This window comes from Manacus vitellinus, unplaced genomic scaffold (assembly GCF_001715985.3).
Source record: "Manacus vitellinus isolate BGI_N305 unplaced genomic scaffold, ASM171598v3 scaffold_17_pilon, whole genome shotgun sequence".
Taxonomy (NCBI): domain Eukaryota; kingdom Metazoa; phylum Chordata; class Aves; order Passeriformes; family Pipridae; genus Manacus; species Manacus vitellinus.
The window spans coordinates 11561490-11587871 of NW_021939256.1; the positions used below are offsets into that span (position 1 = coordinate 11561490).

General features: G+C 40.6%; 1 protein-coding gene across 2 annotated transcripts in view; it reads left to right on the top strand.

Moving 5' to 3' along the window:
• The first annotated feature begins 501 nt into the window (after positions 1-501).
• The window catches only part of GRB10 (growth factor receptor bound protein 10), a 108452-nt gene continuing 82571 nt past the window's right edge, over positions 502-26382 (top strand). For both annotated transcript variants that reach the window (XM_029958907.1, XM_029958908.1), the window contains exons 1-2: positions 502-602; positions 25293-25386. In XM_029958907.1, coding sequence (XP_029814767.1) covers positions 552-602; positions 25293-25386 — 145 coding nt within the window. In that variant the 5' untranslated portion in view covers positions 502-551. The remainder of the gene's footprint in view (positions 603-25292; positions 25387-26382) is intronic.

Consider the following 26382-nt stretch of genomic DNA (forward strand, 5'->3'; position numbering starts at 1 on the left):
GGGCACCCTATTTGATAGATTTTGTTAGAATAAAATCATGGGAGAAAAGGCAGGCAGGAAAGGGTAAATGTTGAAGTTGTGTAACTAGGCATTGAAGACTAATGCTACTTAAGGATCTTAAAGATCCTATGGGTCTTTTCCTACCTAAATGATTCTATGATAAGTGACTGTCATCTTAATTAACTCAGATTTCAGTGTTTTCTTTCCACAGTTGAAAAGATAACCTCAATTGGTGAGAGCCAATGTTTAAATGGTCGAGACAATGAAATAAAGGAGGAGCCACCAGGCCTGAGAACAGTTATGTTGGGATTTTAAATGAAATGCCAAATTGAATGTGTTTTCTAGGCTACAGACAGCAAATGTGCAGAATTGCTACTCCCAAGTTGATGCAAATCCTCATCACCTCATCTTGCTCTTCTCGGTTTTCCCCCTCCAACTATTTTCAATAATAAGTTGATGAAATGTCTTCAGTATGGTTTCTGACAGTTTGTTTGTACTCTGCAGGTCCTGGGAAGCAGTATATGTAATTTGAAGAAAATTTGAAGGAACAAATGGCTTTAGCTGGCTGCCCAGACTCCTTTTTACATCTTCCTTATCGGATAGTAAGTTGTGAAACTGCATGTTCCTGTCAGCTTGTAGCATCATATTGCTGTGTGTCGGTGATTGATTGTGCATTCAAAATTTTCATCAAACTGCTAATAGCTGTCTGGCAATTCTCTGGGTTTTGCTAACATTTGAGAATAGAACCTCTGTTACCATCCAGTATTCAAGATCTGCTGCTAAAAAAAATTGGGTCACTAATATATACTGATTAAGATTTTATATTTGTCTTCAAAAAAGCCATTTCATACTTGGGAGAAGTCAATTATTTAAAAAAAACCCGGCAAGCTACAAAATCAGTGAAATGCCTTGCACTGAAATGTATCAATGCTTGCTGAATGCTATATTTGTAGGAACAAAGGCAGAGATTTTTACAGTTGGTTAGATCCTATGCTTTTTGAATCATTGTGCTGTATCTAAGCAGCCAATATGGCATATTACAAAAAGTATGTTTTAATAAACCCTCAGCTAACTTCAAAGGTACCATGGAAAAATGCATGTAACCGTTCCTTTTTTTTTCCTGGGCAGTTTTAGTTGGCATAATTTTTTATGGAATGGCAAATTCTTTAGTTTGGATATGACCTTTTCTTTTTGCACTTTTTATCTCTTGTTTTCATAATGTGATTACCACCCTGAGGGTTCAGTTATGATTTTGGATCCTGTAGATACACAAATAATTAAACAGTGTCATATGACATTAAAACCTTTTCACTTTGTCGCAAGAGAAACATTACTAGTAGTGATTCCTACAGTCATGCTACTAATTTGGAAGAAAAACAAAAACCCAAACAGAAACAACAACAGAATTCCCCAAAAAGTATAGTATTTATGCATGCTTTGTAATGTGTCAACTTAAAATTTTTTTCCCCAACAGGAACCTTAAATGAGTTAAAAGTCCGATGTTAGTATATGCTGAGTTGTCAGCTGAATGTACCTTAATGCTTTTGCTGATAACAGGAAAAACATAACAGTTCCTTTATAACTGTTTTTGCAGCTATAAAAATAGAATGGACTTTGAGAAATTGGGTGTTCTGAAAATCTGTTACTATACTTGGATCTATGATTTTAAAAGAATATGTGAATAGATGTGCCTGGACTTCATAATTTTGATGCACTGTGAAATTATGCTTCCAATTCATTTAGAGCATCATCTGAGTCATGATGCAAAGCTGAGGGAGAGGAGAGCTATGTAAGAGAAACTTGACATTATATGCAGTCATTTTTGAGCTGCAAGTTCTTTAACTGAATGTCAGTCATACTTGTGAAAATAGTGTCTTTACTGGTTCATAGGAAGTAAGAATGTGAATTTTCACTGTTACTTCTTTTCTCTGACAAACCCTGTAGATAATCTGCTTTAGTCTAGGGCAGTCAGCAGACTAAACGTGTCAGAGTAACATGGGTGACTTAAGATGGTGGGAAAGTGACTCATTTAATTGTGGTCATAGCTGACTGTGTATTAACTACCCTAAGTGCTTATAACCAGTTTGAAGACTAGCTTTGGAAGCCCATTCACAACTACTCTGCCTTCTGTCAGAACTGAAGTTTGCATTAAAAAAACCCTGAACATCTGTTTTTCCACCCCTACTAAATCTGACTTAGGAGCTTTCATCAAGTTGTCTTTCAAATTTGGCTGCAGTGCCAGCATTTTGTTGGTAAAGGGCTGAAAGAAGGTTAAACTAAATATGCTCTAGATTAGAGTGTAAAGTATTCTATTTTTTCGGTACATTTTCAGACTTAATATGAATGAAAGTCTATGAAGGACATTGGTGCAGAGATCCCAAGGTTGGGACCTTAATGCTCTAACTTCAATATTAGAATTAATTGACACATCAGAGTTTGGGATTACATTCAAAACAAGAAAAATGAGAACCTGGATAAGTGAGCGTTCACTACAGAATAACCTTTGGGATGTCTTGTTGTCAGTCTACCTCTGCTCTTCATTTTTTTTTCTGGTTTTGGGGAGATGAGCAAAGTATAGAGCTCTGAAATTCTTACTGGGCTCTTTGTTTGCAACCTTTGCTGCTTTCAGAAGCTTTCAGGTCTTTTTTTTCTTTTTCTTTCTCAGGAGTTAGCACATAAACCAGGCACACTGAGTGCATTCTCCTAAAAACAATCTCTAGCTTTGTACTATCTTTCAGTGGCTTTCAGGAGCCCTTTCCAAATTCTTGAACTCTTCAATAAAAATCGGGCAGTGAGAATTGGCAGTGTTTGTCTTCTGTTCCTGGAAATTCAGAACATAGTCCCAGAATTTCTCAGAAAAAATGGGATGATTTACTGTGTTTCCGTTCTTTTGCAATCTGTAGTCACAACAGTATTTATGTACAGTGACTTGAACTCTTGGGGAATATTTAGTTCTTTAACCCTTTGCATTAATTGTACAAGTCTCAGTGACATAAATAACAAAAGGATGAGTTTTTTTCTCAATTTATGAGGATAAAATTCTAAGCTGCTCTTCATCTTCTACTTTCTGCCTTCTGTTTATTTTCTCATAACCAAGATGCAGGTATGACTTCAGTAATAATTAAGAGTTTGTTTTCAGTGAGCTGAATTCTTATTAGAGAAAGGACTTGTAACTCGGCATAAAATGAACTATAGGTGTTTGGTCACAAAATAGGGAGAAAATGGGAATTGCTTTCTCATACGTGTACAGAGCTGTGGATTTTGGGATTGCTAGTAACCCTCTTGATCAGATAAGAGAGCAGAATATTGCACATCATACTTGAGAAGCTTTGTGCACTTCACAAGCAGGGAATTAAATACCTAGGAGAACTAATCAGAGACTAGCTACTGTAATGAAAGCCTCTTTTAATGATGTCAAATTTGTGGATGTGAAGGTGATGTGCTGCCCGTACTACAACTGCAATAGTGACATTCCTTTGCCTTCACCTGGAGGAACGGCTAGGCACAGCTAGGTTTTCCAGGTTTTAGTATGGCAGCTTGGACCCTTGTTTTCAATATAATGATACAGTAAGTTAGGTGACACCTTTGGAGGTTGTCTGATCCAAGTCCATAGCGTATTGAGGTTATACTTATTTTCCTAGAGTGCTTCATCTTGGTGAGTGTGGTTTTTTTGGGAAACTTGTTTTTTTCATTTTCAGGGGTGGTTTACTTTGACTGGGCAATTAAAGAATAGAGGGTTTCTGTTTTAGTGAAATGGGGAAACAACCCTTTTTGATTTGATTAAATCTCTAATTTAATTAGATAATTACCTTGATGGATGCCATAATCTTCATCTTTGTGACATCAAGGTGCCTTCTGTGTGACTCAGTCTTATCTCTGCCACTGTGGAATTGAACTGTCTGTTATTTAGTGTAATATAAGTATACATGCTGCTGTCCATGTTTGCGTACATAAAATGTCTTGTCCTAAGAAAACTTCCATGAAAAAAAGTTGATTGCAGAATTTGTCTCCAAGTAGACTTGGGAAGAGCTGTCAAGACCTATGTTTTGGCCCTCATTGTTTGCCTTACGCTATTTGAAAATCTTCTTTTTCTTGATTATTGACAAATTGTTTATTGAGTCTATGGAGATCTTTTTTACCAATTGTAGTAAGAAAGACATCAGGCCAAAGTGGCTCTGGTCACTCCCCTCCTCAGCTGGGCAGGGGAGATAAAATATAATGAAAGGCTTATGAGATGACATAAGGGCAGGGAGAGATAACTTGCCAGTTACCGTCATGGGCAGAACAGACTTGACTGGGGGAAATTAATTGAATTTATTACCAATCAAGTCAGAGTAGGGTAATGAGAAATAAAGCCAAGTCTTAAAAACACCTTCCCCCCCCACTTCCTTCTTCTCAGGCTCAACTTCACTCCCAATTTTCTCTCCTTCCTCTCCTCCAGCAACGCAGAGGGATGGGGAATGGAAACTGCAGTCCATTATACATTGACTCTGCTGCTCTTTCCTCCTTGAGGGGAGGACTCCTCCCACTCTTCCCTTGGTCCAGTATAGGGTCCCTCCCATGGGAGACAGACCTCCGTGAACTCCAATGTGGGTCCTTCCCACTCCAGCATGGGTCCCTTCCATGGGGTGCAGTCCTTCAGGAACAGGCTGCTGTGACCTGTGGGGTCACAAGTCCTGCCAGAAAATCTGCTCTAGTGTGAGCTTCTCTCCCCATGGGTCCACAGGTCCTGCCAAGACCCTGTTCCAGCACAGGCTTCACATGGGGTCACAGCCTCCTTTGTGCATCCATAGGTTCCAGCATAGGGTCCCCTGCACCACAGGCTGCAGGGGATCTCAGCTCCAGTTCCTGGAATGCCTCCTCCTACTCCTTTGTCACTGACCCTGGTTTCTTCAGGGCTGTTTCTCTCATATATTCCCACTCCTCACTCCATTGTTTTGGTTTAGGAATGGTACTCCCTAATTTAGTTCTCCAAAGGAGACTCTTCAAACCACACTACCCTCCCACTCCCAATGAAGGTGGCCAGAGAGGAGAACTGGAGGCACAAAAGGCAAAAATTACAGGTTGAGATAGTAACAATTTACTGGAAACAGCAGTGAGATAAGAAAATTAACAGTAACGGCAACAATTTTAACAATAAAAGTGTATGAAAGAGAGAATGATTCACATGCAAAATGCTTGAGCCTTATGCCCCTTCTCCTGGGAAGAGTCCCTTTCCCCCACCCCCAGCAACTGACATGCGGTGAAATAGAGTAACTTCCAGGTCCTAGCCCTGTCTCCTCCCTCCTACTGCAGAAAATTAACCCTGCCCTGGCTGGAACCCAGGCACAACTGAATGGATTTTTCCCCCTCTTAAATCCGGTATCAATCATCCAGTGAAGGACTCCCTGCCCCCAGGGAGGTACTGCCACTGTTGCTCATGGCCTTGGCCTTGGCCAGTGGTCGGTCTGGCTTACAGGTGGCTGACGCTGGCTCTGCCGGACATGGGGCAAGCTTCTGGCAGCTGCTTACAAAAGCCACCCCTGTAGCTCCCCCCCACTGCCACAGCCTTGTCTTGCAAATCCAATACATGATTTTCAAGATTCAAAATAAACAGTACCTTAATTTAGTCTTATTAGGCTTAAACGTACAAGTATTCTGCTTGCATAGAATTTGTCGCAGAGTTTGGTTTTTTCATGCTAAGAGGACAATATGGAAGGACCAGAGTGTGCAGGCAGTCTTTCAAAGTCCTTGGGCATAGCTGAGTGAAAAAACACCAGATGCATTATTGCATTGCATCATTCTTCTACATATTGCATAAAGAAAAGCTGAAATATTGCTACTGCCAATGCAGAAAGTCATCAGATTTGTGAAATATGGTGTCAGTCAACAGATCTTTTATTGACGATGCTCTTGTTTTAACAGTTTACATGTATATGGTGTAGAGGGTTGACGGACTGGAGCAGACAGAAAGTACAAAGCAGCGAGAACATTAGTGAATGTTTTTACAAGACATGTTGCCTCCAATATGAAGTTATGAAATCTGTCTCCCTGAGTACAGACTGCAAATGTTTTTTACAGATAGAGTTGATGCTGCTTGGTAGGTTTTTGTTGAAGATTAACTAAAGCTAGATTTCTAGCCTCTATTTTTCTTGGAAAGAAATCTGTTTAAAAACTTGTCCCAAAAACAGTTGTTTTCACTAACATTGGAATAAAATTGTGGTGCTTACCTCTTAAAGAGGCCATTGGAAGTGTACTTGCCACCACTAAGATGTATCATCAGATTATTTTATATGAAGCAAAATAATGTAAAAGAAGTTTGTATCTTACACTAAGCTTATATGCAATTGATTATGGTTTCCCTTCTTCCAAAAAATACACATCAATTATTTTTTTTTGCTGTACCAGTTTACCTTTCTACATTTCCAACTGAAAGCCTGTACTTAGCAGTTTGCACTTCTGCTTTTGTATTCCTATTTACACGGGATTTGGTTGGCAAAACATGAAGTCTTTTTATGAAGGTGAATGCAAGCAAGAAATTTCAAGTGGCTGGGTCCACATTTTTCAATTATATGAGCTTTTTCAAGCCACGAAAAAAAAAAGGGACTCAAAGCATTCTATTGGTCAATCATAGCATTTGTTACATGTGTTACTACTAACAGTGGTCAGGAAACAACGTAGGTGTTTCAAATCAAGTGAGAAATTTAAGTAAAGAAGTTTATTTTGCATCTTTCTGTTAATGGTTTCATGCTTGAACACTAGACAAGCTATCATTTAGTCTTGTAATGTCATGACATGCAAGCAGTCTCTTGATTTAGCTCTATTTTTCATACATCTTTAAATCTACAGTTTACTGCTTTAATACTTCAGAGAAAGTTGAGGGCGATCTTATGAATATATATATATATATATATGTATAAAAGTACCTGAAGGGAGGGTGCAAAGAGAATAGAGCCAGGCTCTTTTCAATGGTGACTAGAGGCAATGAACACAATCTGAAACACAGGAGATTCTCTCTGAACACTGGGCAAGACTCTTCCACTGTGAGGGTGACTGAGAACTCACAGGTTGCCCAGAGTGGGAGAATCTCAATCCAAAGCCATCCAGACATGGTCTCAGGCAACTGGCTGTAGTTGGCTCTGCTTGAGCAAGGAGTTGAACCAAGTGAATTCGAGATCTCTTCCAACACCAATCATTCGGTGATCCTATGAAAATCAAAAGCAATGTGTCTCTTTAGGTTCTGACTTGTATGCAACTTTTAAGATGTCATTTCCAAATTATAAAAACATCTATGTTGATAAAACCAGACCATTTTCTGGTGTTTTCTCACAGAACTTCATGAGAACATTCTGAAGCAATGGTAACAATCAGCTTAGCAGGCTATAGCACCAAATGAAATCCTGTATATTTTTTTTAATGGATGTGGTCTTTTCCAAATGAGTAAATATTTGACAAGCTATTTACCAACTGGTTATTTTGGAGAATTACAAGTGTTTTCATGTTAGTAACAGCTCTAACTTAAAAGAGAAGTTGATGTACCAGTCCTAAGACAGCTTCATACTTCAAATGTCTGTGTAAACATAACAGAGAAGAAACCTGAAATACAAGGGAATGGAAGCATTTTTTTAAAAAAATTGCCTTTGTTATAATCAACTGGAATTATGTTAGTGATAGTTTGGGGGGGTGTGGTTTTAATGAACCTTTCTTCTACAGATGTTCTGTGCTCTACATATGAGTAAATAATAATCAGTGGAGATGATTTTGTTTTTCAAAGAGGAAGATAAGATTGCTGTGCATTTGGAGCTGTCACTTTTCAAGAAAGTACTGTGACTTGGAAAATTCTTAGTGCTGTTTTCCATGCCTGTTGGCTCAGAAAGGCCTTTTCTATCCTTGGAATAGACCAATGATATAATATTGTCCTATATTTAAGTACTTCCAAGAAATGTATCTAGATACAGACCTTGCATAAAGTTATGTCAGTACATTTTCTTGCCTTACATAGTCTAAAGGGAATCTGTTTGATCAAAGGAAGGACAATATTTCATAAGCACTTATTTAATTCCTTTTTTTAAAGTTAAAAAAAAAGGGGGGGAGGGAACTCTTCCAAAGTACCACCCCACAGTCGAAATCCTGCGATTCTGCATGAAGCTGTTTGTATGATCAACTCTGAGAGGAGAATTTTTCGGCTTCTAAAAAGAAGCTGTGGGTACAGTTTCAAAACTTTATTGTTTACGTGATGTCTCATGGCAGGGATCATTTTGTTTGTTTCTGCAGCTGTAGACTTTCCATTCCTAATGCTGCAGCGAGTCCTGAACTGAAGCTGATTCAAAGAAGAATGGATAGCCTAAACTCACTGTGGCCTTGGTGCTGGATGGGCCACTTACCTTGTAAAGCTAGGGATGAATATATCAGGTCCACCTATTACTAGCTATGATTGAAAATGATCTTTACCTGCTACTTTTGCATCCTTTAAGAATTTTTCTTTCAGTTTCTAATGTGAAGGCAGTCTGAAACACTCTTTTTTAACAGTTCTCCGTAAGTTCCCATAGAACTCTGCTGCTTTTCAGGTGTATCTTTCATTCATATTGTTCAGATATGTTCCCTTCATGGAGATGTGGGATGGAGAGTACTACACAGAGCAAGGGCTTTGTTCTTGTGTGATTGACTTTGCTTTTTCAGGAGGGAATTTTACCGAATTGATCAACTTTCAGGAATCCTTCATGAAGAGAGGGCCAGATTATTGGTATTAATGGCCTTTTATGCTAGATAGTATTGATATTTTAATCTGAGGCATTAAGATACAGTGTTTTTCTTTCTGGTTTTGAAAGAACAACAAGCAATCAAAAGTAGAACACAAATGTCCAGCAGAGCTCTCAGGCTTTACTGCTATTTTAAGATAGCTCTGGTCTGCACACTGGTACAACCAGTGTGCATGCTTGAAATTCTAGCCTCTACAATGAAAAGACAAGCCCACGGGAACAGCCAGTGGTTTTGGAGCATGCTGGTCCTTTGCAAGCTGAATGTTAAACAATGACTTAAGACTCTACTACACACTGGCTGTAGCTCTTGATGTCTTACACACTGGCTCCATTTTTTGACATAACTTTGGCAAGTGGGGAACCTGGCAACCCTTCATGCTAGAGGCCTTAGCTCTAATAAAGCGCTTTAGTTATTAGCACAAGTAAATAGTTGTCCATTTGTGCTTCATTAATGCATATTAGTCATACAGTAAATACTGTCAGCTGGCAAGTTCCCCAGAATACTGAATACTTCTGCACAGTTCAGGAGGGGGTTTCTGACAAAGTGGTGTTGGCACCTTTCTTGAAGAAGTTCTTGAACCTATTAGTGTAGGAGAGTGACAGGCCATTATTTCAGCTCACGTGGATTTTGTAAAACTGATGCTTCAGTGGAGGCAAAGAAGTATTTTTGATGAATTTTATGCTGTTGTAGTCGGTCCTTCTCAAGTTTGCAGTTAACTTTTCTACAGTCTTCAGCTATATCTGAGGCAGATTGCTTTGAGCTGTGCAAAGTACAAATGAGGTGTCTACTTTTCTAATGAGAATGGATGTTCTGAAAATCCCACAGGATTGTCCAGTATTGTAAAATTTTAACTATATATTTGAAGAACCTAGAATGTGCAGCTTGATGAAGAAACCAAAAGGCAGCACAATGATCCATGATCTATGTGTTTTGAATTCTTGAGAGATAAGGCCTTTATTATAAATGGTATAAAATTGTGAGCTGAAATGTCAGGTGTGACTTGTTTATTGGAACAGCCAGTGTAGATTTACCAATTGCTTTTTTTTTATCTTCTGTGTTCCTGGCAGTGACTTCCAGGAGGACTTGCTCCATAATCTTGGCAGAAACCAGGCAAGGTTGACCAGCTTCTGGTTCTTCATATTGTCAACCTCACTTGTTTTGAAGAGGAATGTATTTTTTTGCCTCTGCACTCACCAGGATCATCCTCTGATCAGTGACTTACTCTTTTGAAGATATGAGAGAGTAGCCTCTCAGTGGTATTGGCTAGCTTCCTCAGCACCTTCTGACGCATTCTGTCTCGTCCTAGGGCCTTGGTTCAGTTAGCTTGTCTGATCCATAACTTTGCTGTGAGTAATGGTTCAGTCCTCCAGATGCTGACACTGTGCTCAAAAAACTGGGAGACCTGAAGAAAAACTGAGGCAAACTGACCTAGGAAAAACTGAGGCAAAGACATCATTGATCTTTTGTGTCCTTAGCTGCTGGGTCCCGTGCATAACTGAGGATGAACTAGACTAATATTAGCCATCCTTTTGTCCTTGCTTGCCTATATAAGCATTCCTTATTTTTTCTTGTCTTCATTTGCTTGCTCCAACTCTTCTTCATGGGCACTTATCTCCATATTCTTTCTGCATAACCTCTTCCTGCTTTGACCTTCTTTGCATTATGGCATTTGAGCTGACACAGAAGTTGCCTGTCCATTCAGCTTATCTTTCTGCCATTCCCTTGTGACTTTCTGCATGCCAAAATGGACTGGTTTTGAGGTTTGAGGAGGTTGTCCTTCAAGATCAGATTGTTGCCTTGGGTACCTTGGTCCTTCAGAGCAGTCTGCCATGGGAACCTTGGAAGCAGATCTTTAAACAAGCCAAAAATCTGCTTTCCCATAGTCCAGGACTGTTATTTTGCTAGTAATCTTGCTCCCTTTGCTCGGTCATTACCATCATCTCCTCTGCCATCAACCTCTTCCTCCCCAACTGGTTCTTCTTTGTCCACAAGTTGTCTTTGCTTGTTGGTCAAGCAGCAGAATGCTTCCCTGGCTGGCTCACTGATCACTTGTGATGTGACGTTATCTTGAACCCACTCCAGAAATCTTTGTAGTGTCCAGTGCTGGCTGCAGCTGGAACTGCACTGTTTGCTCGTGGGTGGGTCAGAAATGTGGTTTAGTTGTTTTTTCTCTCCCCATCCCATGTACCTGGCTGCAAAAATGGACTTGTTTGGCCTAGGCAAGACAGGTATTCTGAACTTTTCTTCTTAAAGATGATGGGTGCCTCTTTTGGATAGAAGTATTGATGTGGAAAATGAGGGACTTGCCAGTGTGACAGAACCAAAGGAGAGCCTAGGGGTGCTAGTAGTCCAGGTGTTTCCTGGCCCACTTCTGTCCTTTGTGGCTGCGCAGCCAAGCTGCTGGTACTCAGTCTCCTGTTGTGGCACTCTCCTGCCTTCCCTGATGTCTACTCTCTCTTACAAGGTTTGCATCCAAATGGACTACCTCCCATGCTGCCTTCTCTGACGACTCACTGCCAGCCATATCGCCCCAGGACTGTCCTTGGGGCAATGTGGGGAAGGTCCCCGTTGCTAAGTGGATTATGAGCTTCCACCCTCAGATCCGACTGATGATTCTATCCTTTGGTCACAAGTGCCCCTGGCTCAGAGTCATTTGGTGGGGTTGGGCACGAGGCACTAGGAGAGTCGTGACCATGTCTTTCCCTTTCCACTGTGAGCCCATTGTAGAAGAGATATCACCCATGTGCCTGGAGAGCAAAGAGACAATGGGGGTCAGGAAGGAAGGGCTGACACAAGCCTTCAAATACATGAACTGTTCTATTGATTGTAAAGAGTTCATGGCTAACCTGGAAAGACTAACACCTCCCTTTCTTAAAAGCCTGTGGGTTTTCTATCTCCTCCACCACTCTGGTAGAGACCTGACCCCTCAGGATTTCCTTGAATGGTTGTGTGCCAGCTGATGGAGGGTACTGCCTGAGGGAGCTTGGGAGAAGATATTCTGGCCCTTCTGGAAGGAAATAGCTGGCTTTTTCTGGAGGACATCTTGGCAAGGATGATGTCAGAAGACAGTTGATTGTATCTGGGGCTAGCCCACCTCCATGGGTTCTTTTTCCTAATCAGGCTCTGTGGTCTCTGGATCTCCCGCCACCTGGTTGAGTGAAGTCCTTCAGTTCTTCACAATCCTTCTGTGTGCTCTTACCCTGTTCCCTCTCTGCATATCTTCCTTCTTCCAGAGCCCTTCTCTTGGGCTCATTCTTCCTTGACTAGCAGGGAAGCAGGAAGCACTGCCATGACCTCTTGCCATGACCAGTTGAAAAGATTTCTGTAGAAGGTAACTCTAGGATTGTATGTAACATACACGTTACATACATAAATAAATATCCATTTATTAAAGTGACTTAAAACATGTTTTCCCACCCACACATGCACACTCAACTTACGTGATTTTTTTTTTTCCTTTTTGAATTCATGACAGACTCAAGAAATTTTTAAAACCAGATATTAGTGTCAATATTTGAGGGAGTCACCTTGAGTGTTTTGTAACTGGAAGCATTTGTAGAGCCTGTTCTCTAAGGTGAATTAAGACTTCAGAGGGACTGTTTCTCTACTTCTCACCATACAGAAGTATAAGGCAGTGTGTTTGCAAGTTTGATGGAAAAAATTCCTTCCTACATGTTTGCTGGTGAAATTTCTGCATGGAATATAATTTTTTTTTTTTTCCTGACAGGGGCAAAAGAGATAACTAAGCGTGCTAAAGATGTTCCTAAAAAGGCACCTCTTGCAATCTCATTTTTTTCTGGAGTCCTTTATGTCCTCAAAATTATGACAAGCTTATGGCTATTGAACATGAATTGCCTGGATGGTTTAGTCACAAACCATAACTGCTATGCTGGATGAGAGAAAGTTGGAAAAATAGTTTTCTGACAGTGTATCTTTTAAAATATGACTTGCCCTGAAGATTAAAATAAACCCAAACCCACAAGACCAGAAACTTCGTATTGGCTGTCCTACTAGCATCTTCTAGTATTGACACAATAACATATAGTATTAGGATGTAAGACTACACACATGCTGTCAGTATTGCAGTGTGCTAAGGAGCTCCCAGGTAATCTGCACAGTTAATTTTCTTGGCTAAATGAATGGTCTTCTGTTCATCTGTATCCAGAAGGTGGCTTGTTCCTCTCACCCACAGCTTGCTTCTGAAGCTTAATTCAAAGTTTTTCCTCTTTTCCTACTTTTTTTGATCTCTAGTTTGACTTTAATCTCAGCAGGAATCTTTTCTACTACCTTTATTTCATAGATCTGCATTTTTGGATTAGAAAGAATAGCTCAAAACTAGAGGAAGCAGTACAGTAAATACTGATTGTGCTGTAAAAGGTACCGCCCTGAATGCTGGAGTTAATCACCATCTCAGCTGAAGTGTGGTAGCTGCTCATGTGCAAGCTGCCAGCCCCTTGAAGTGCAAGGTAAACAAGTCACTTCCCCTCCCTAGACTTCAGCAGTGGTTTCATGGAAGAGAAAGAAAGGTGTTTGAAAGCCACTTCAATACCAATTGAACACAACTCATCCGATTGCATCTCACCTTTTCTCGGAGTGAACAGTAGAAATTCATTTGCAGAAATTTTCTCATGGTCTGGCGACCAGCTTTGCAATCTCTGTTCAAATCTCTCCTTGTTTGGAGACCCTGTACCTGGGCAGGTCTCATTTGAGGTGGTTTGCTTGTTTTGTTTCAAGTGCTGCCTTGGCAATGTTTGGCACATCAGACCTTCCTCCAGTAGCATGCTGGTAGTTATGAAACCTCTTTGATCTGTTGAGGCTTTCATGTAGCCTCAGAGGCTTTGTGAAGAACTAAAGCAGCTGCTGCTAACTATGTTGAAGCGCTGCAGTGTATGTTCTGACGTGCTGTGGGTAACTTCCTTGGATGCGTCCAGTAGGCATTAGCAAGAGGTGGGGAGCAGTTGTACAAAATAAGAGGTCACTTAACACAGTTATGCTGTAAACAACAGTAAAGCAGAATGAAACAAAAAGAAAACCTTCCGAGCATGAAGAGGTGTTTGACGTGCTTGCTTTTGGTGTGCCAGTTTCTGCAAAAACTAAAGATTACACTTTGTATTGTGTTTTCCTGGGACAGCTTGCAATTTTACATGTAATTTATTACTATTTAAATGCAAATTGCTGATCTTTTGTGAATTTTCTTCCTTCAGAGTATGTTAAGTCAATAAAGATTTTCTGATAAAGCCATCTTCTTAATGCAGGATAACTGGTAGAGCTACTTACAATTAGCTCCCTTTCCTTAAGGAAAGGATAACATGGCAGCTGCTACCTTGAGATAGATATAAATATATATTTTTATTAATACTGCAACAAGTGTAACAATTAGGCATATTGTATACTGTACCTAGATTTTTGAAAATTAAGACAGAGAGAGATAAAGTATGCAGAGCACTGAGAGAAGTTCTCAGGCTAAAAAGTAACTTTGAGGTGCTGGGATTTTACTACAGTCAAATTAGTTAATTCTTTTTCTAAAGACTCTGAAGATGTAGAAATTCACAGAATCATGAAGTTGGAAAAGACCTCCAAGGTCAAGTCCAATGTTTGGACCTTGTCAACTAGACCACAGAACTAAGTGCAACGCCCAGTTGTTTCTTGAACAGCTCCAGGGATAGTGACTCCACCACATCCCTGGGCAGTCTGTTCCAATGTTTAACAACCCCAGAAATTCCTTCTGATGTCCGCCCTGAACCTTTGCTGGTGCAGCTTGAGGCTGTGTCCTCTCATCCTTTTGCTGGTTGGTTGTGTGAAGAGCCTGACCCCCACTTGGCTACAACCTGCTTTCAGGCAGTTGTAGAGAGCGGTAAGGTCTCCCCTGAACCTTCTTTTCTCTAGGTTAAACACCCCCAGGCTCCCACAGCAACTCATCATATGACTTACTCTCCACACCCTTCACCAACTTTGTTGCCCTTCTCTGGACTTGCTCCAGAACCTCAGTGAGCTCCTTGTAGTGAGAGGCCCAGAACTAGACACAGGACTCAAGGTGCATCTTCACCAGTGGCTGAGTACAGAGGGAACATTTACTGCCCTGGTTCTGCTGGCCTATTTTTGGTAGAAGTCAGGATGCCATTGGCCTTGGCCACCTGGGCACACTGCTGGCTCATATTTAGCCAACTCTCAAACAGCACCCCCAGGTTCTTTTCTGCTGGACTGCTTTCCAGCGACTCTTCCCCCAGCCTATAGGACTGCATGGGGTTGTTGTGACCCAGGTGCAGGACCTGGCATTTGGACTTGTTGAACCTCACACTGTTGGTCTTGCCCCATCTATCCAGACTGTTTGGATCCCTCTGCAGAGCCTTCCCATCCTCCAGCAGATCAGCACTCCCACCCAACTTGGTGTCATCCACAAACTTACTAAGGGTGCCCTTGATCCCCTCATCCAGTTCATCAATAACGATATTAAACAGGATTGGACCCAATACTGAGCCCTGCAAGTTCCTTTCATTTTGAGAAATGGGAATAAGACAGTGTCACTGAAATATTAAGGATGACTCTTGTAGTTAGTCTTATCTTAATCTTTGTTTTGTTTTCTTTCCAGCTGTTGTGAATCAATCACTTGTGTGTAGGTATTTCTATAGTGCAAACTGCTGCATCATTTGTGTTAGAAATTTTATTCAATCATTGTGTGCAAAGACTTGGGGATGGTGACTTTATGAGGTCTAATAGAGCATCACTGTGAGACTTTTTTCAGGAAAACTGTTTTGCCCATCACTGTGAAAGGTGCAGTGATGTATGTGACTTTCTTAAAACTGCAAAGGTCAAATGAGATTCAGACATGATTAAAGAAAGAAATGCACACATACAGGCATCTTGTTTTCTTGGTAAAGGTGTGGGGTTTGTTGGTTATTTTTTTCCGAGGGCTTGCAAAGTAGCCCATTATGTGAATGTAAGCAGTAAAAAAGAACTTTTTTTTTTTAAGTACCCATATATTGTAGACTGTTCCTAGACTCCGTAACTTTTTTTGCATAAAGTACATTACTCATTTGCACTGAGTGTAACACTGCTGTTTGGTTAGGGGAGAGCACAGCATTCTGTTTCAATATGTGATCTGATGCTGGGTTATTAATCATGAAAATATATGATTATTGTGCTTTAGAGATGTGTCTGTGATTTCTGTGGGGTTTGAGTAGGGGAGAGAGCAGTCAGCTGAAATGTATAAATCTTTACCCCATGTCTGAGATTCTGAAATATCTTTTTGGTAAGGCTTGCTGTTTTGGAACTGTGTAAAGAGTTACTTCTGTATCTAACTGAGAGTATGTCACCTGAAATACTAATGCTCTTGTCTGAGGTAGGCAATGAGTTCTGGGGCAAACTGCACCATATAACAGGCAAATGGTTCTTTATCTAAGCAGAAAGGTGTGTGATCAATATAATTAGGATCATTGGTTTTATCAGATGGGACAGACATTTCTAGACCTAGTTAATTACTTATCTAATGCCAAGGATCACTCTTTGGAAGGAGGGGAGGGGTACCAAGCACACCCTAAATTGCAGCAATTGAGAAAATTGACTGGAAAGTAGAGTGAGAAGGTCCATGTTGCTGATAGTTGAAGTAAGGATAGCAAAATAGTCTTGTATGAATTTGTTCAACATGACACTTTAAATTCATCAGAGTTTCAGTATGAAGAACAATTTCATTATCATGTGAACGTTACTTTGCTTGCTGGCATCCAGTACATTTTAAAGGTCTGTGTGGTACAGAGGCTCCTGCCCCACAAGAGGTTTATCATTTTATCAGCTCTGTCAAGGGCTGTGGATAACTATCGTCATCTCTTGGCATGTTCAAACTCTTGCTTTGAACCTGAACCATCAAGAAGACAGAAGTATTGCCTGTAAGAGAGCAGACCCGCATTCAGATGGCGTAAATTCCTTTGCTCTGTATTTCATACTACTTTCATTCCTTTGTTACAGTTTCATCTGTCTTGAGTTTTCAGGGCTACCTAGCTATGGGGGTACGTACACTTAAATTTAGGTCATCTGGCTGTGGTTGCTGCTTCCCAAAGCGTAGATATTTGAATATAAATTCCTGAAGAGAATGCACTTGGATGGAAATAGTGGTTCCTTCAACCCAGGTGGCATCTTCCCTTCTCTCCTCCCTCCCCTGGCCTGAGACACAGAAATTTTTTGCTGCAGTGCCAGATCCAGAGTCCACCAGCTCATCGTTTCAAGCATTGAGCCTTCCAAGGTTAATTCAGGGCATCATTAGCTTGTACTGGGACAAACTGTCCAAGGCATTTTGCAGAACGTCTCCTGTCCACGTGGTGCAAGGATGCTGTCAACACCTGACTCCCAAAGCCAGTGTTCCGTGAAGCAGCTGGTCAGCAGCGCTGCTACAACCGAAGCTCTAGTAGATTTGATGCCAAGTAGAACAGATGAGCTACCTTGTATTTCACAGGTCTGAGCATGGGGAGGGCAGTGCATTGAAAAGGATCAAATATCCTATACCTTTTTTCTGTGTTACAGCTTCCCCCGAAAGCATATATGGAGATTTTTTTTTAATTTTTTTTTAAACACAAGGTAAAAGAAAATAATTTTGAAGACACTTTCTCAGACTGGACAGGTGTGTTGGCAAGTGTGTTACATGCTGAAATTTTCCATAGCACCAGGGCACAAATATTGCCATTGTATTTCTTTTTCTCTTTCTGATGAAGAAGGAATATAGCCTGACCATGCACTTAAGAAACTTGGACAAAACATAGAAAGTGACCCTGGTAAAGATTCTTGAATAGGCTAAAGGTTTTATGAGCAACAACACATTGTTATGAGTTGCATTACTGCCTGAGATTTCGTGTGCACCATTCAGTATAGTAGTTAACATGTGCAAACTTGTGCCTTTAGGTCAATTTAAGTAGTATAGTCTCTTAAGTCTCAATTCTTTGATAAGAGAATGATGCAATATGTCACTGAAAAGCTAAAGACACATCAGGATCTATAGGCACCAGCAGAAGAAACAAAAATTTTATGTAAGCATGTGATTTTTCTGCTGTGAAGAATTTCCTAATATAAACTTCATTTATTCAGTGGTGTTTTGTTAGAAATGAAAAGGAACCTAGTTTGTTTTAAAAAAAAGGACGCAAAAGAATACTTCATCAGTAAGTAAGTGCTTCATTTTTGTAAGTACTTTATAGATGAAGACACCTCTAAGGAGTGATTGCTTTCACTGAGAACTTTGTGCAATTGTTTCTTTTCTGTATCTCAGGACTTTATTTTAGCTGTAAACTATGTAAACTGTCTCTAACAGACCCAGTGGTTTTAGTCTCATTAAAAATAGAACAAAGCTCTTAGCATTTCTAAGCCTGTCAGTTGGATTCCCTCCTTGCTAGCTGATTAAAAGACAGCAACCATGATGCATTGAATTTTCTTGTCCCATAATAAATGGTAGTCTGGTCCAAAAAGTGCACAGTGTGGAACGTACTATCCATTTTCTTGTGCAAAGTACTGGGAGACAGCTCAATTCTTGCAGAAGCAGTTAGTTTCTACTACGAGAGGACTGCATCTAGGGAGAGAAATTTATTTTGATGTCATTATTGCCAAAGTTTGGGTCCAGGAGTGTTGAAAATCCTTTTAATGCCAGTTTTGCAAAGACCAGCCTAGAGAAGCTGAATCTGTAATGTTAGCCTGTGTGTGTGCTGTAAAAATGCATTGCTGGAGCTGTCAGCTAATGTGGTATGCTCACTCCTGCCTTACTGGAGAAAAACCTTTTATTAATAAACTGCTCCTACCAGATACTGTTGGAGCTTGCTAGTCATGGTCCAACTCTTGCTAAACTACATTAACTATTTGATTAACTGATTTGTTTATTTCCTGGAGGGCAAAGAGACACTTGGAGTTGGGGGGAGGACAGGAAGAAGCTAGTAGTAAGAGTAGTTTTTGGTGTGCCCTGATAGCAGTTGCAATGCAGGTGGTGACAAGTCACATAACTGGACTCCTAAAATAAATCTGAAGCACCTTCAGAAAAATAACTTTCTAGCTCAGCTATAGCAGTAGCTTCTATAAGTATGTCAACCCATGGCTTTTAGAAAGAAATACTTCACTGACTTGGGGTTTCAGTGTCAATAACAGGGTCCAAACTCCCAATTTTCTGCTAAATCTAACGACTTACGGTCAGTGGGTTACTGAAGCCCAGAGGGGGTCGGGAGAGAAATTCCTCCAAGGTCAGACTGACAAGCCTTTCTGCCTTCCCCTGTATCATGGGATGTAATATAATTCCTGTGATTCATTTAACAAATTCCCTGCCATTGCAGTGACATGGACCATGGACGCAGGTCTGTCTTGTCTATCAGTCTCATTTTCCTTCTTTCTTTGCTAATTCCTGGTCTGCTGTGTTTCTTGTAGCTATTGTATATGTTGCATGGTGGGCTAGTAAGTCTGCTGAGGGTCGTATGAATGTTTGGATCACAATAAGTCTGCGCCGTGTCAGGTTTTCAGTGATTTGCTGCAGTGATTTGCGGCACCGAGGATCAGAGGTGCTGCTGTGTGTCGGGAGGAATGTACTGCTGCCTTTGCTTCTGTAATCCTGAGCTGGGCTTGTTTGTTCTTGGTCTCTAGGGTTATTGCTCCTAGTCTTGACAGCCAGTACTGTAAAAACAGAAGGATTCCTGCAGTTAGTGGCTTTGCTACCTCAGGAGAGAGAGCCCAGCTTTTGACAAAGCTAAGTGGCTTTATTTTAAGCCCTTGTTTGTACAAGCTCTCTTAGCAATGGGAATGCTAAAATTCTAGGTTCACAGTTACTCTGTTGACTTACTGAGCCTTTCACTTGGCTCTTACCTAGTCAAATGACTATAGTTAAGAGGCAGGAAACCAGGTTACAGGTCTTTAATTATGTAATATGTGGGTTGTCTGAGAATGTACTTTAAAGTTTTTTGCCTAGTGTGCAAAGCTTCTTTTTTCTTTATTTCTATGAGATGTTAAGCACTCTTGCAGAAAACAGTAAAACATACAAACTGTGTTTGAATAAAGTTGAAATCATCTGCAAAGAAGTGACTTTGGACAAACCCAAGAGCCTTGCTCTTCCCTTGGGACATATGTCCTCAAACTCCAGGATGTCAGCTTGCTGAAAATATGCTGTACCAAACATCTGTCTGGTAGGGGACTGTGCTGCTGTATTTTTAAGAAAGGAGCGTCACATGCATTGCTAATTGATCTGGACTGTGGAGTTTGGATTAGAACTTGAAACTAGGTTTGGATCTGTCAGTTGGATTTATTCTTGTAAATGCTTGTATGTTTGCCTTCACAGGGCTAAGAGTAAAACTGAGTGAACAGAAACTCTGTAGATGCTTGTGGATACCAGTAAGCTATAGGACAGTTTATTTAGATGAATAGCTGGCTATTCAACACTTGGCATAATTGAGTCTATTATCCTCCTTGTACATTTGATGCTTCTAGTAAGCTGCAAAATCATAGTATAAAGAAGCAACATAGCTTAAAATGCAGTGCAGAGCTTAAAAAACAGTGCAGGAAGTTACTTTACCTAAATGCAAATAGTAGTTTGTTTGGAAAGTGAGGAATCTTATAAACCAGTCCTCAGAAGAAATTGCAGCCTAATCTGTTTATTGCTTAAGGAAACTCCAAAAGCATGTTAAGAATTACGCTACTGGGTCAGATAAAGAAATGTTCCTCTATCTCTGTCTCCTTCCTCTAAGAGCAACAAGTTGCAGATACAAAGAGAGAGTATAATTTCTTCAAGTATCCCCTTTCTTCTCCAGAAGCCTGGAGCTGTGTCTGCTTTTTCACAGCCCTTGATGGACACTTCTTCAGTGAATTTTTGTAACTGCCTTTTTTGGAAACCACTTACACTTGAACACTCTGCAATAGCTTCCTTTGTCTGTACTAGCATGAAGTACTTCATTTTGCTTTACACAAGTTGCCTGAAAAGAGTAAAGCTAAGGTGGTTCAAACAATGACTTGGCTAATTTTCTCTTTACGCTCAACTAGTTTTAAGACCTCTACCTTGGTGCGGTGAATGAGCTCTGCCAAGTGGGCAGGCAAGGCAGGAGTGCCTCTGTGCAAACAGAGGTGTATCTGCCTTGATAGTCTCCTAAACCACGGTGAGACCCGTCAGCACGTCTGACTTTACTTTCTGTTGTGCTGGACAGTGTACAAACATCAGAAGTATGTCATGATCTTAATTTGTCGCTGTGGGACTGCTGGCATGAGTACGCGTGACTCTTGCTCAATTGAACCTTTTGTTCAGGAGCACGGCAGTGTGGGTTTGCAGACAGCTACAGTAAATCCAAAACCAGGGACTGTCATCTTGGTGGTCTGGCCATCCTCAGTCTGGCCATGCTCCCAGGAGCTTCCGAGAAGCTGCGCTGCCACTTGTAGCCTTTCTTCATCTCGTAAACTTCCAGTGACTGCTGAAGTTAGAAAAAGTTAAAGCCTTCAGTAACAGGGGATTTCCAGACTTCTCAAGAAAGCTACTCGGTCTCTGCTAATGTTAGGCCCCTTTCTTTGCAAAGAACAAGGGAGAAGGGAAATACAGATGATACTTTATTATTTGTGCTTTCAAATCTGCTTCCTCCCTTCTCTAGGCACTATTTACCCATAAGATTATCCTGAATGACTGACTAGATAACCTTTGCTGAATGAATTAGGATGAGAGAAGCAGCAGTAGAGTAGTAGCAACACACTGGTCAGCCTAATAACACTGTCTCATACTGATAAATACTTTTCTGAGCTAACCTGCAGGTGGGAACAGTAGCACTTGGAGCTGAAGAAGTGATTTAAGAACACATGTGCAGACAGTGGAGCTGCTGTAGTATATGACTATCTGATTCACTGATTAAAAATAAGATTTAATGTTTTCTTTGATAACTAAAATGCTTATTGTGCTAGCACAAACAGCAGCAAGCATATGTCATAGTTGAGGGAGTGCAACTTGAAAGGCTTGGTTATAGATTGAAAAATAAATCCAGATTGTCCTGGTTACTGATACGTAGAGATAACACTGCTTATGGGTGGACTTTGGCTCTTAATGCGATGTAAGCATGTCACCTTTTGTGTAGTGCAATATAGGTTTGCAAAAGGACACTGTAGTGTGACCTGTAATGATGGTGTGTTTGGCTATATGAAATCCTAATACTTTAAAGGACTCTGTGAAAAATAAACCCCGCTTCAGATCCTTCTAGCACTCTTGCTAGTCACTTGATTAAATCATCCTTGGTTGCAGATGCTGACTGACGGAGAAAATAGTACATGCAAACAAGTCAGGGAGGGCTAATGCTCAGTTAGCTTCTAAAAATACTACAAAAGCTGGATGGTCCAGTAAGTTAAGTAACATGCTTTAATTTCATATTGAGAGCATTTATTGGAAAAGGAGGGAGAGCTGGGGATTAAACCATGAAGCAAACAAATGACTTCAAGCTTGGTTTCAGTCACGACAGGAGGGATGATGATAGATCAAAGCAGGTGCCCACCTTGCTAAGGGCCATGACCTCAGCCTTGAGATGGAGCCCAACAACAAGGCTGCTGGCACAGAGCAATTATATAACTTTATTTCCTGCCCCCCTCCCCTTTCTTCTTTTAACCTTGTTCCAGTGTCTGATCTCAGCTGCATCTGGCCGAGTGCCAGTGTTTGTCTGTGCACAACGGACACAAACAGATTCTGGAGGGTCATGTGAAACTACCCCTAGCTCTTTAAACCACACCGCCCTTACCTTTTCCCCTCCACTGCCTGCATTGCTGTAACAGGTGTGGCTTTGTTTATGCACGGCTTGTTGCTTTGCTTTAGCACCTGGGTTTTGCTGGCCCTCAGTGTCCGGAGGAAACCTTTGTTTCCCTGCTTTGCTCAAGCAGAAGGAGAACTCTCCGGACCTTCTGAGCAGGTGTTTGCACCAAATGAAATAGTCAGGGGCATCAGCTTTATGAGGGCAGCAACCAGCAGTCATTAGTCACTATAATGTCTGCTTCTGAAAACTTTGACCATGGCTTTGGCTTAACTTCGTGAGGCCTGTGGTTCTCAGCATCTTCTGGTACAGATGTAAGGTGATTCCAGAGAGGGTGTATCCTATTCCTGTAAATTATTGACAATTACTAGCTAAAAAAAAAAAATAAAAAAAAATCCAGTTTAATTGAAGAGTTACGGGCTTGGAGCCAGATGTAAGCCTGAAATAAGGTCTTTTCAGTTAAATGTTTATGTGTTACTGCTGTGGGAAATGCAAATGTAAAATGATGCATCTCAGCCCCATTTCACCTTTGTTGATGCATAGCACTGCATGAATCTTGCCTTGCAGTTGTATGTGTTGGGGCAACTGCAAACACATTTAGATAACCAGTTATAAGCTATTTGTTACTTTTCTTGTTCCAGCTTTTATTTCTCTTGGAATGCCCCATTGTTCTTCCCAGACAAGAGGCAGTATGTAACTGCATCTATGCATTGGACACTGGGACTTGTTCCTGGGAAGTGGAACTGGTAGTGCTAAACTGCATCTCTGGGGTTTTAGCTACCCCATAAAAATTTGTCATGTTGAATTGCATGGAGAGAAATGCACAGAGAAAAGCTCTTTGCTAGGGAGGGATGTTCTGCTGAGTTCTCCATGCCTGGGATGCTCACCTCTTAGCCTTTGTACTGAGAGCAATCAGCTTCAACTGTAGGTTTTGACTGAAAATTTTCCTAGATAAGCATCTCCTCCTCCCTGTTGCCCTTGGCACCTTAGAATCAATTACACTTAATTTTCTGGGGAACAGACTCATAATTTTGTATGTCCTTTCTCCAGCTGCCTTCTTGTGTTCCAAGTCCCAAACTTCCTGCCTGAAATTTAAAATTGAGATGATGTGAACCAGGTCAATGATGGTTGTGTGGTGTCCCAGAGAAAATGAGATATATCCAGTGAGAATGACTAGCGCTCCAAAAGCACTAGTAATGTTGGAATGTGATACCCTGCAGTTGCAAGGGATTTGACAGAGACAGGACCTCATGAATTGCTTGTTCCTCATACATGTTCAGCTAGCTCCAGTGAAAGAGCTAACAAATACTGCAGTTTCAAGAAAGTAAGAACAAAGATAGTTGTGCTGACAGAGGGTCTGATGTTGTTAGGGGGGGGTTATTTGATTCCTAAGAAGTAACTACAAAAACTTGTGAGGTAAGGGAGATGTGGCTCATGAAACAACAGCCAGTGTTTTGAAAACCAGTGCGAAGAATGTGAACAGCAATATGTGGAGGTAGTCAATATGGAGGCAGAAATCTGAGTGGTCCCAGTTGTATCTGGCATAGATGGATGCCATTTGTATCTTATCATATATTGTTTACTCATAAAAACCTTCCTTAGTCATACCACTGTTGGCAGCTTTTGTCTTCTAAATGCCTGTGGGGTCTTGAACTGATCCCTGATGGTGAAGACACTAGAGTGGTGCTTGAGAATCAAAGCTCAAGTATTTGCTAAGACAGTCTCTCTGATGAAGAGATAATATAATTTATTTCATATACTGTATAACTATATGCAATTCTAAGCCCCAAACACTACATCCATTATGTTTTTGAGTATTAGCTTATATTCTGTAAACTGGAAGTGCTGGGCTGAGAGTTCATGGTTGCACGTAGTTGAATTGCCACTTACTGTGGGCATGTTATTGCTCTGCCATAATTACAATGTCATTTGCCATGAAGGTGGTTCCTATGTTTTGACATAAATGTGGGTGATGCTACCGTGTATTTATCCCACACTTTGGGCACAGCAGGATTGTGTATATAGTCACGTATATCACTGCAGCAGTTTATGGTGGGTGATATATCAATGCAGTCAACTTGATGCACTTTTCCATACCCACCTTTAACTGGTATATGGAAAGGTATACCAACTTTGTAAAACTATGTACCTGCTTTAAATCTCCTTCTCATACTTCGAAAATGTGACTTATCTTGCTTTTCTTATATTCTTGTTTATATTTCAGTTCCCCTGCTTTCTCCTAGTTGTCTTCTTTGGCAAGATCTGTGAGAAACTGTGGTGTTTTAGACTGAGCCAAATTCAGTTTGTGTTAAAACTTCATGAAACCTGATCTTGTGAGAGTTCTAGTATGAAAAAAACAACAGGTTGGCATCCAGAGGCATGGATGTTTATCTAAACTGAACTTCTGATTCCTCTTGAGGTTTAGTAGTTCACTACTGAATCTGTTTCAGTCCAGTTAATTAGTTATAAAACCCTAAGCCACAGACTTGGAATTAGAGAAAACAAAGCCCCAAGCCTCCACATAATTTGATGTAAGAAACTTTTGTTAAACTAGGAAGTGCATTTACGTCACTGTTTCTCAGTTTGAAATGCAAACTTGTGTACAAATGAACCAAAAGCATAGTCATTGATTCTGGATTCATGCCTCAGGTATTAACGTGACAGTCTTGTGTCCCCATATGATCTGCCCCCCCCACCTTCTCTGACACTGATTTCTCCTGTCAGAGGTATGGCAGGGGTTTTTTTGTTTTGTACAGGTTTTTTGACTTTGTGTAATGTAGCTTATAGGAATCACAGAATGCCTGATTTTGATAAGATATTCTGCTCCTCTCTTTTTAGGACAATGTAGATCAGACTTCAGCTCATGGTCGGCGGGATCTGGTGGAACCGGGTTTCCAAGAACCATCTAACCGCATCTCCCTGAATCACCAAGGTAAGGAACAGTGGGTGGAAGTCCAGGCTTCTCAAGAGAATGCAGATGCGTTTTGACCTCCATGTTGCCATTTTCCTCACTGGGGGAAAAAATGTTCCGGATGGTTGGAGGAGAACTGAAGAAATTGTTTCTTGTCACAACTGTCCTTTAAGCTGCAAGTGAAGATGACGAAGGACCTGTATGCATCTCAAGCCTTGCAGCCCAAAATGGGATTACTAGGCAGGGTGACAGGAGGGGGCAGGAGAGAAGTACTGAAATGGAATTCAACATTTGTAATGTTAAAGTTATATTCAAAAAAATCTTCTGTTGCTATAAGAAGGATTCAGGGCTCAGGCTCAATGTCTGCAGTAGGTGGAAAGAAAAGCATGTTTACTTGCTTTCCATGATAGAATTCAGATCATTTGGGAAAAGGAAGTCCTGAACTAGAAGTTGTAATGCTAGTGTAATAGTTTAGCTTCTGTACATCAACAAGAGTACATATAAAAAGTTAAAATAAATCTTAAAGATCTGTCTTTGCTGATTTCTGTCTGCTCAGACGCATAAAAGGCAACAGTTACTATTATTGCAGAGACTGTTCAGCTCAGCTTTATTTTTTTAGATTTGAAATAATTTATTATAGAGAGTGCTGTCTTAACCAGTGAACCCTTTTACCCTCGGGGTTCCTGATGGTTTAATTTGAAACCAAGTCCTTGAAGGTCATCTTCAAATGTTGTTTCATCGGTGCAACAGCTAATAGTAATGCAGTCAGAACAAGACTATTGAAACAAAAAAGATTACAGACGTATTACTTAAAATATTTGCCAAATATGACATGCTTGAGTTTGTCCTTTAAAATCCAGCATTTTTTATTTGTCAAGGACATCAAGACTGGAATTTCATGACTCGTAGATTATCAAGACCATTTAAGTTTCATAAACAAGTCCCAGAATGTAATGAGGATTGTATTTTAACTTGCTCCCCTCTCCACGGTCCAAGTCTTCTGGTGTTTTTGAAGCT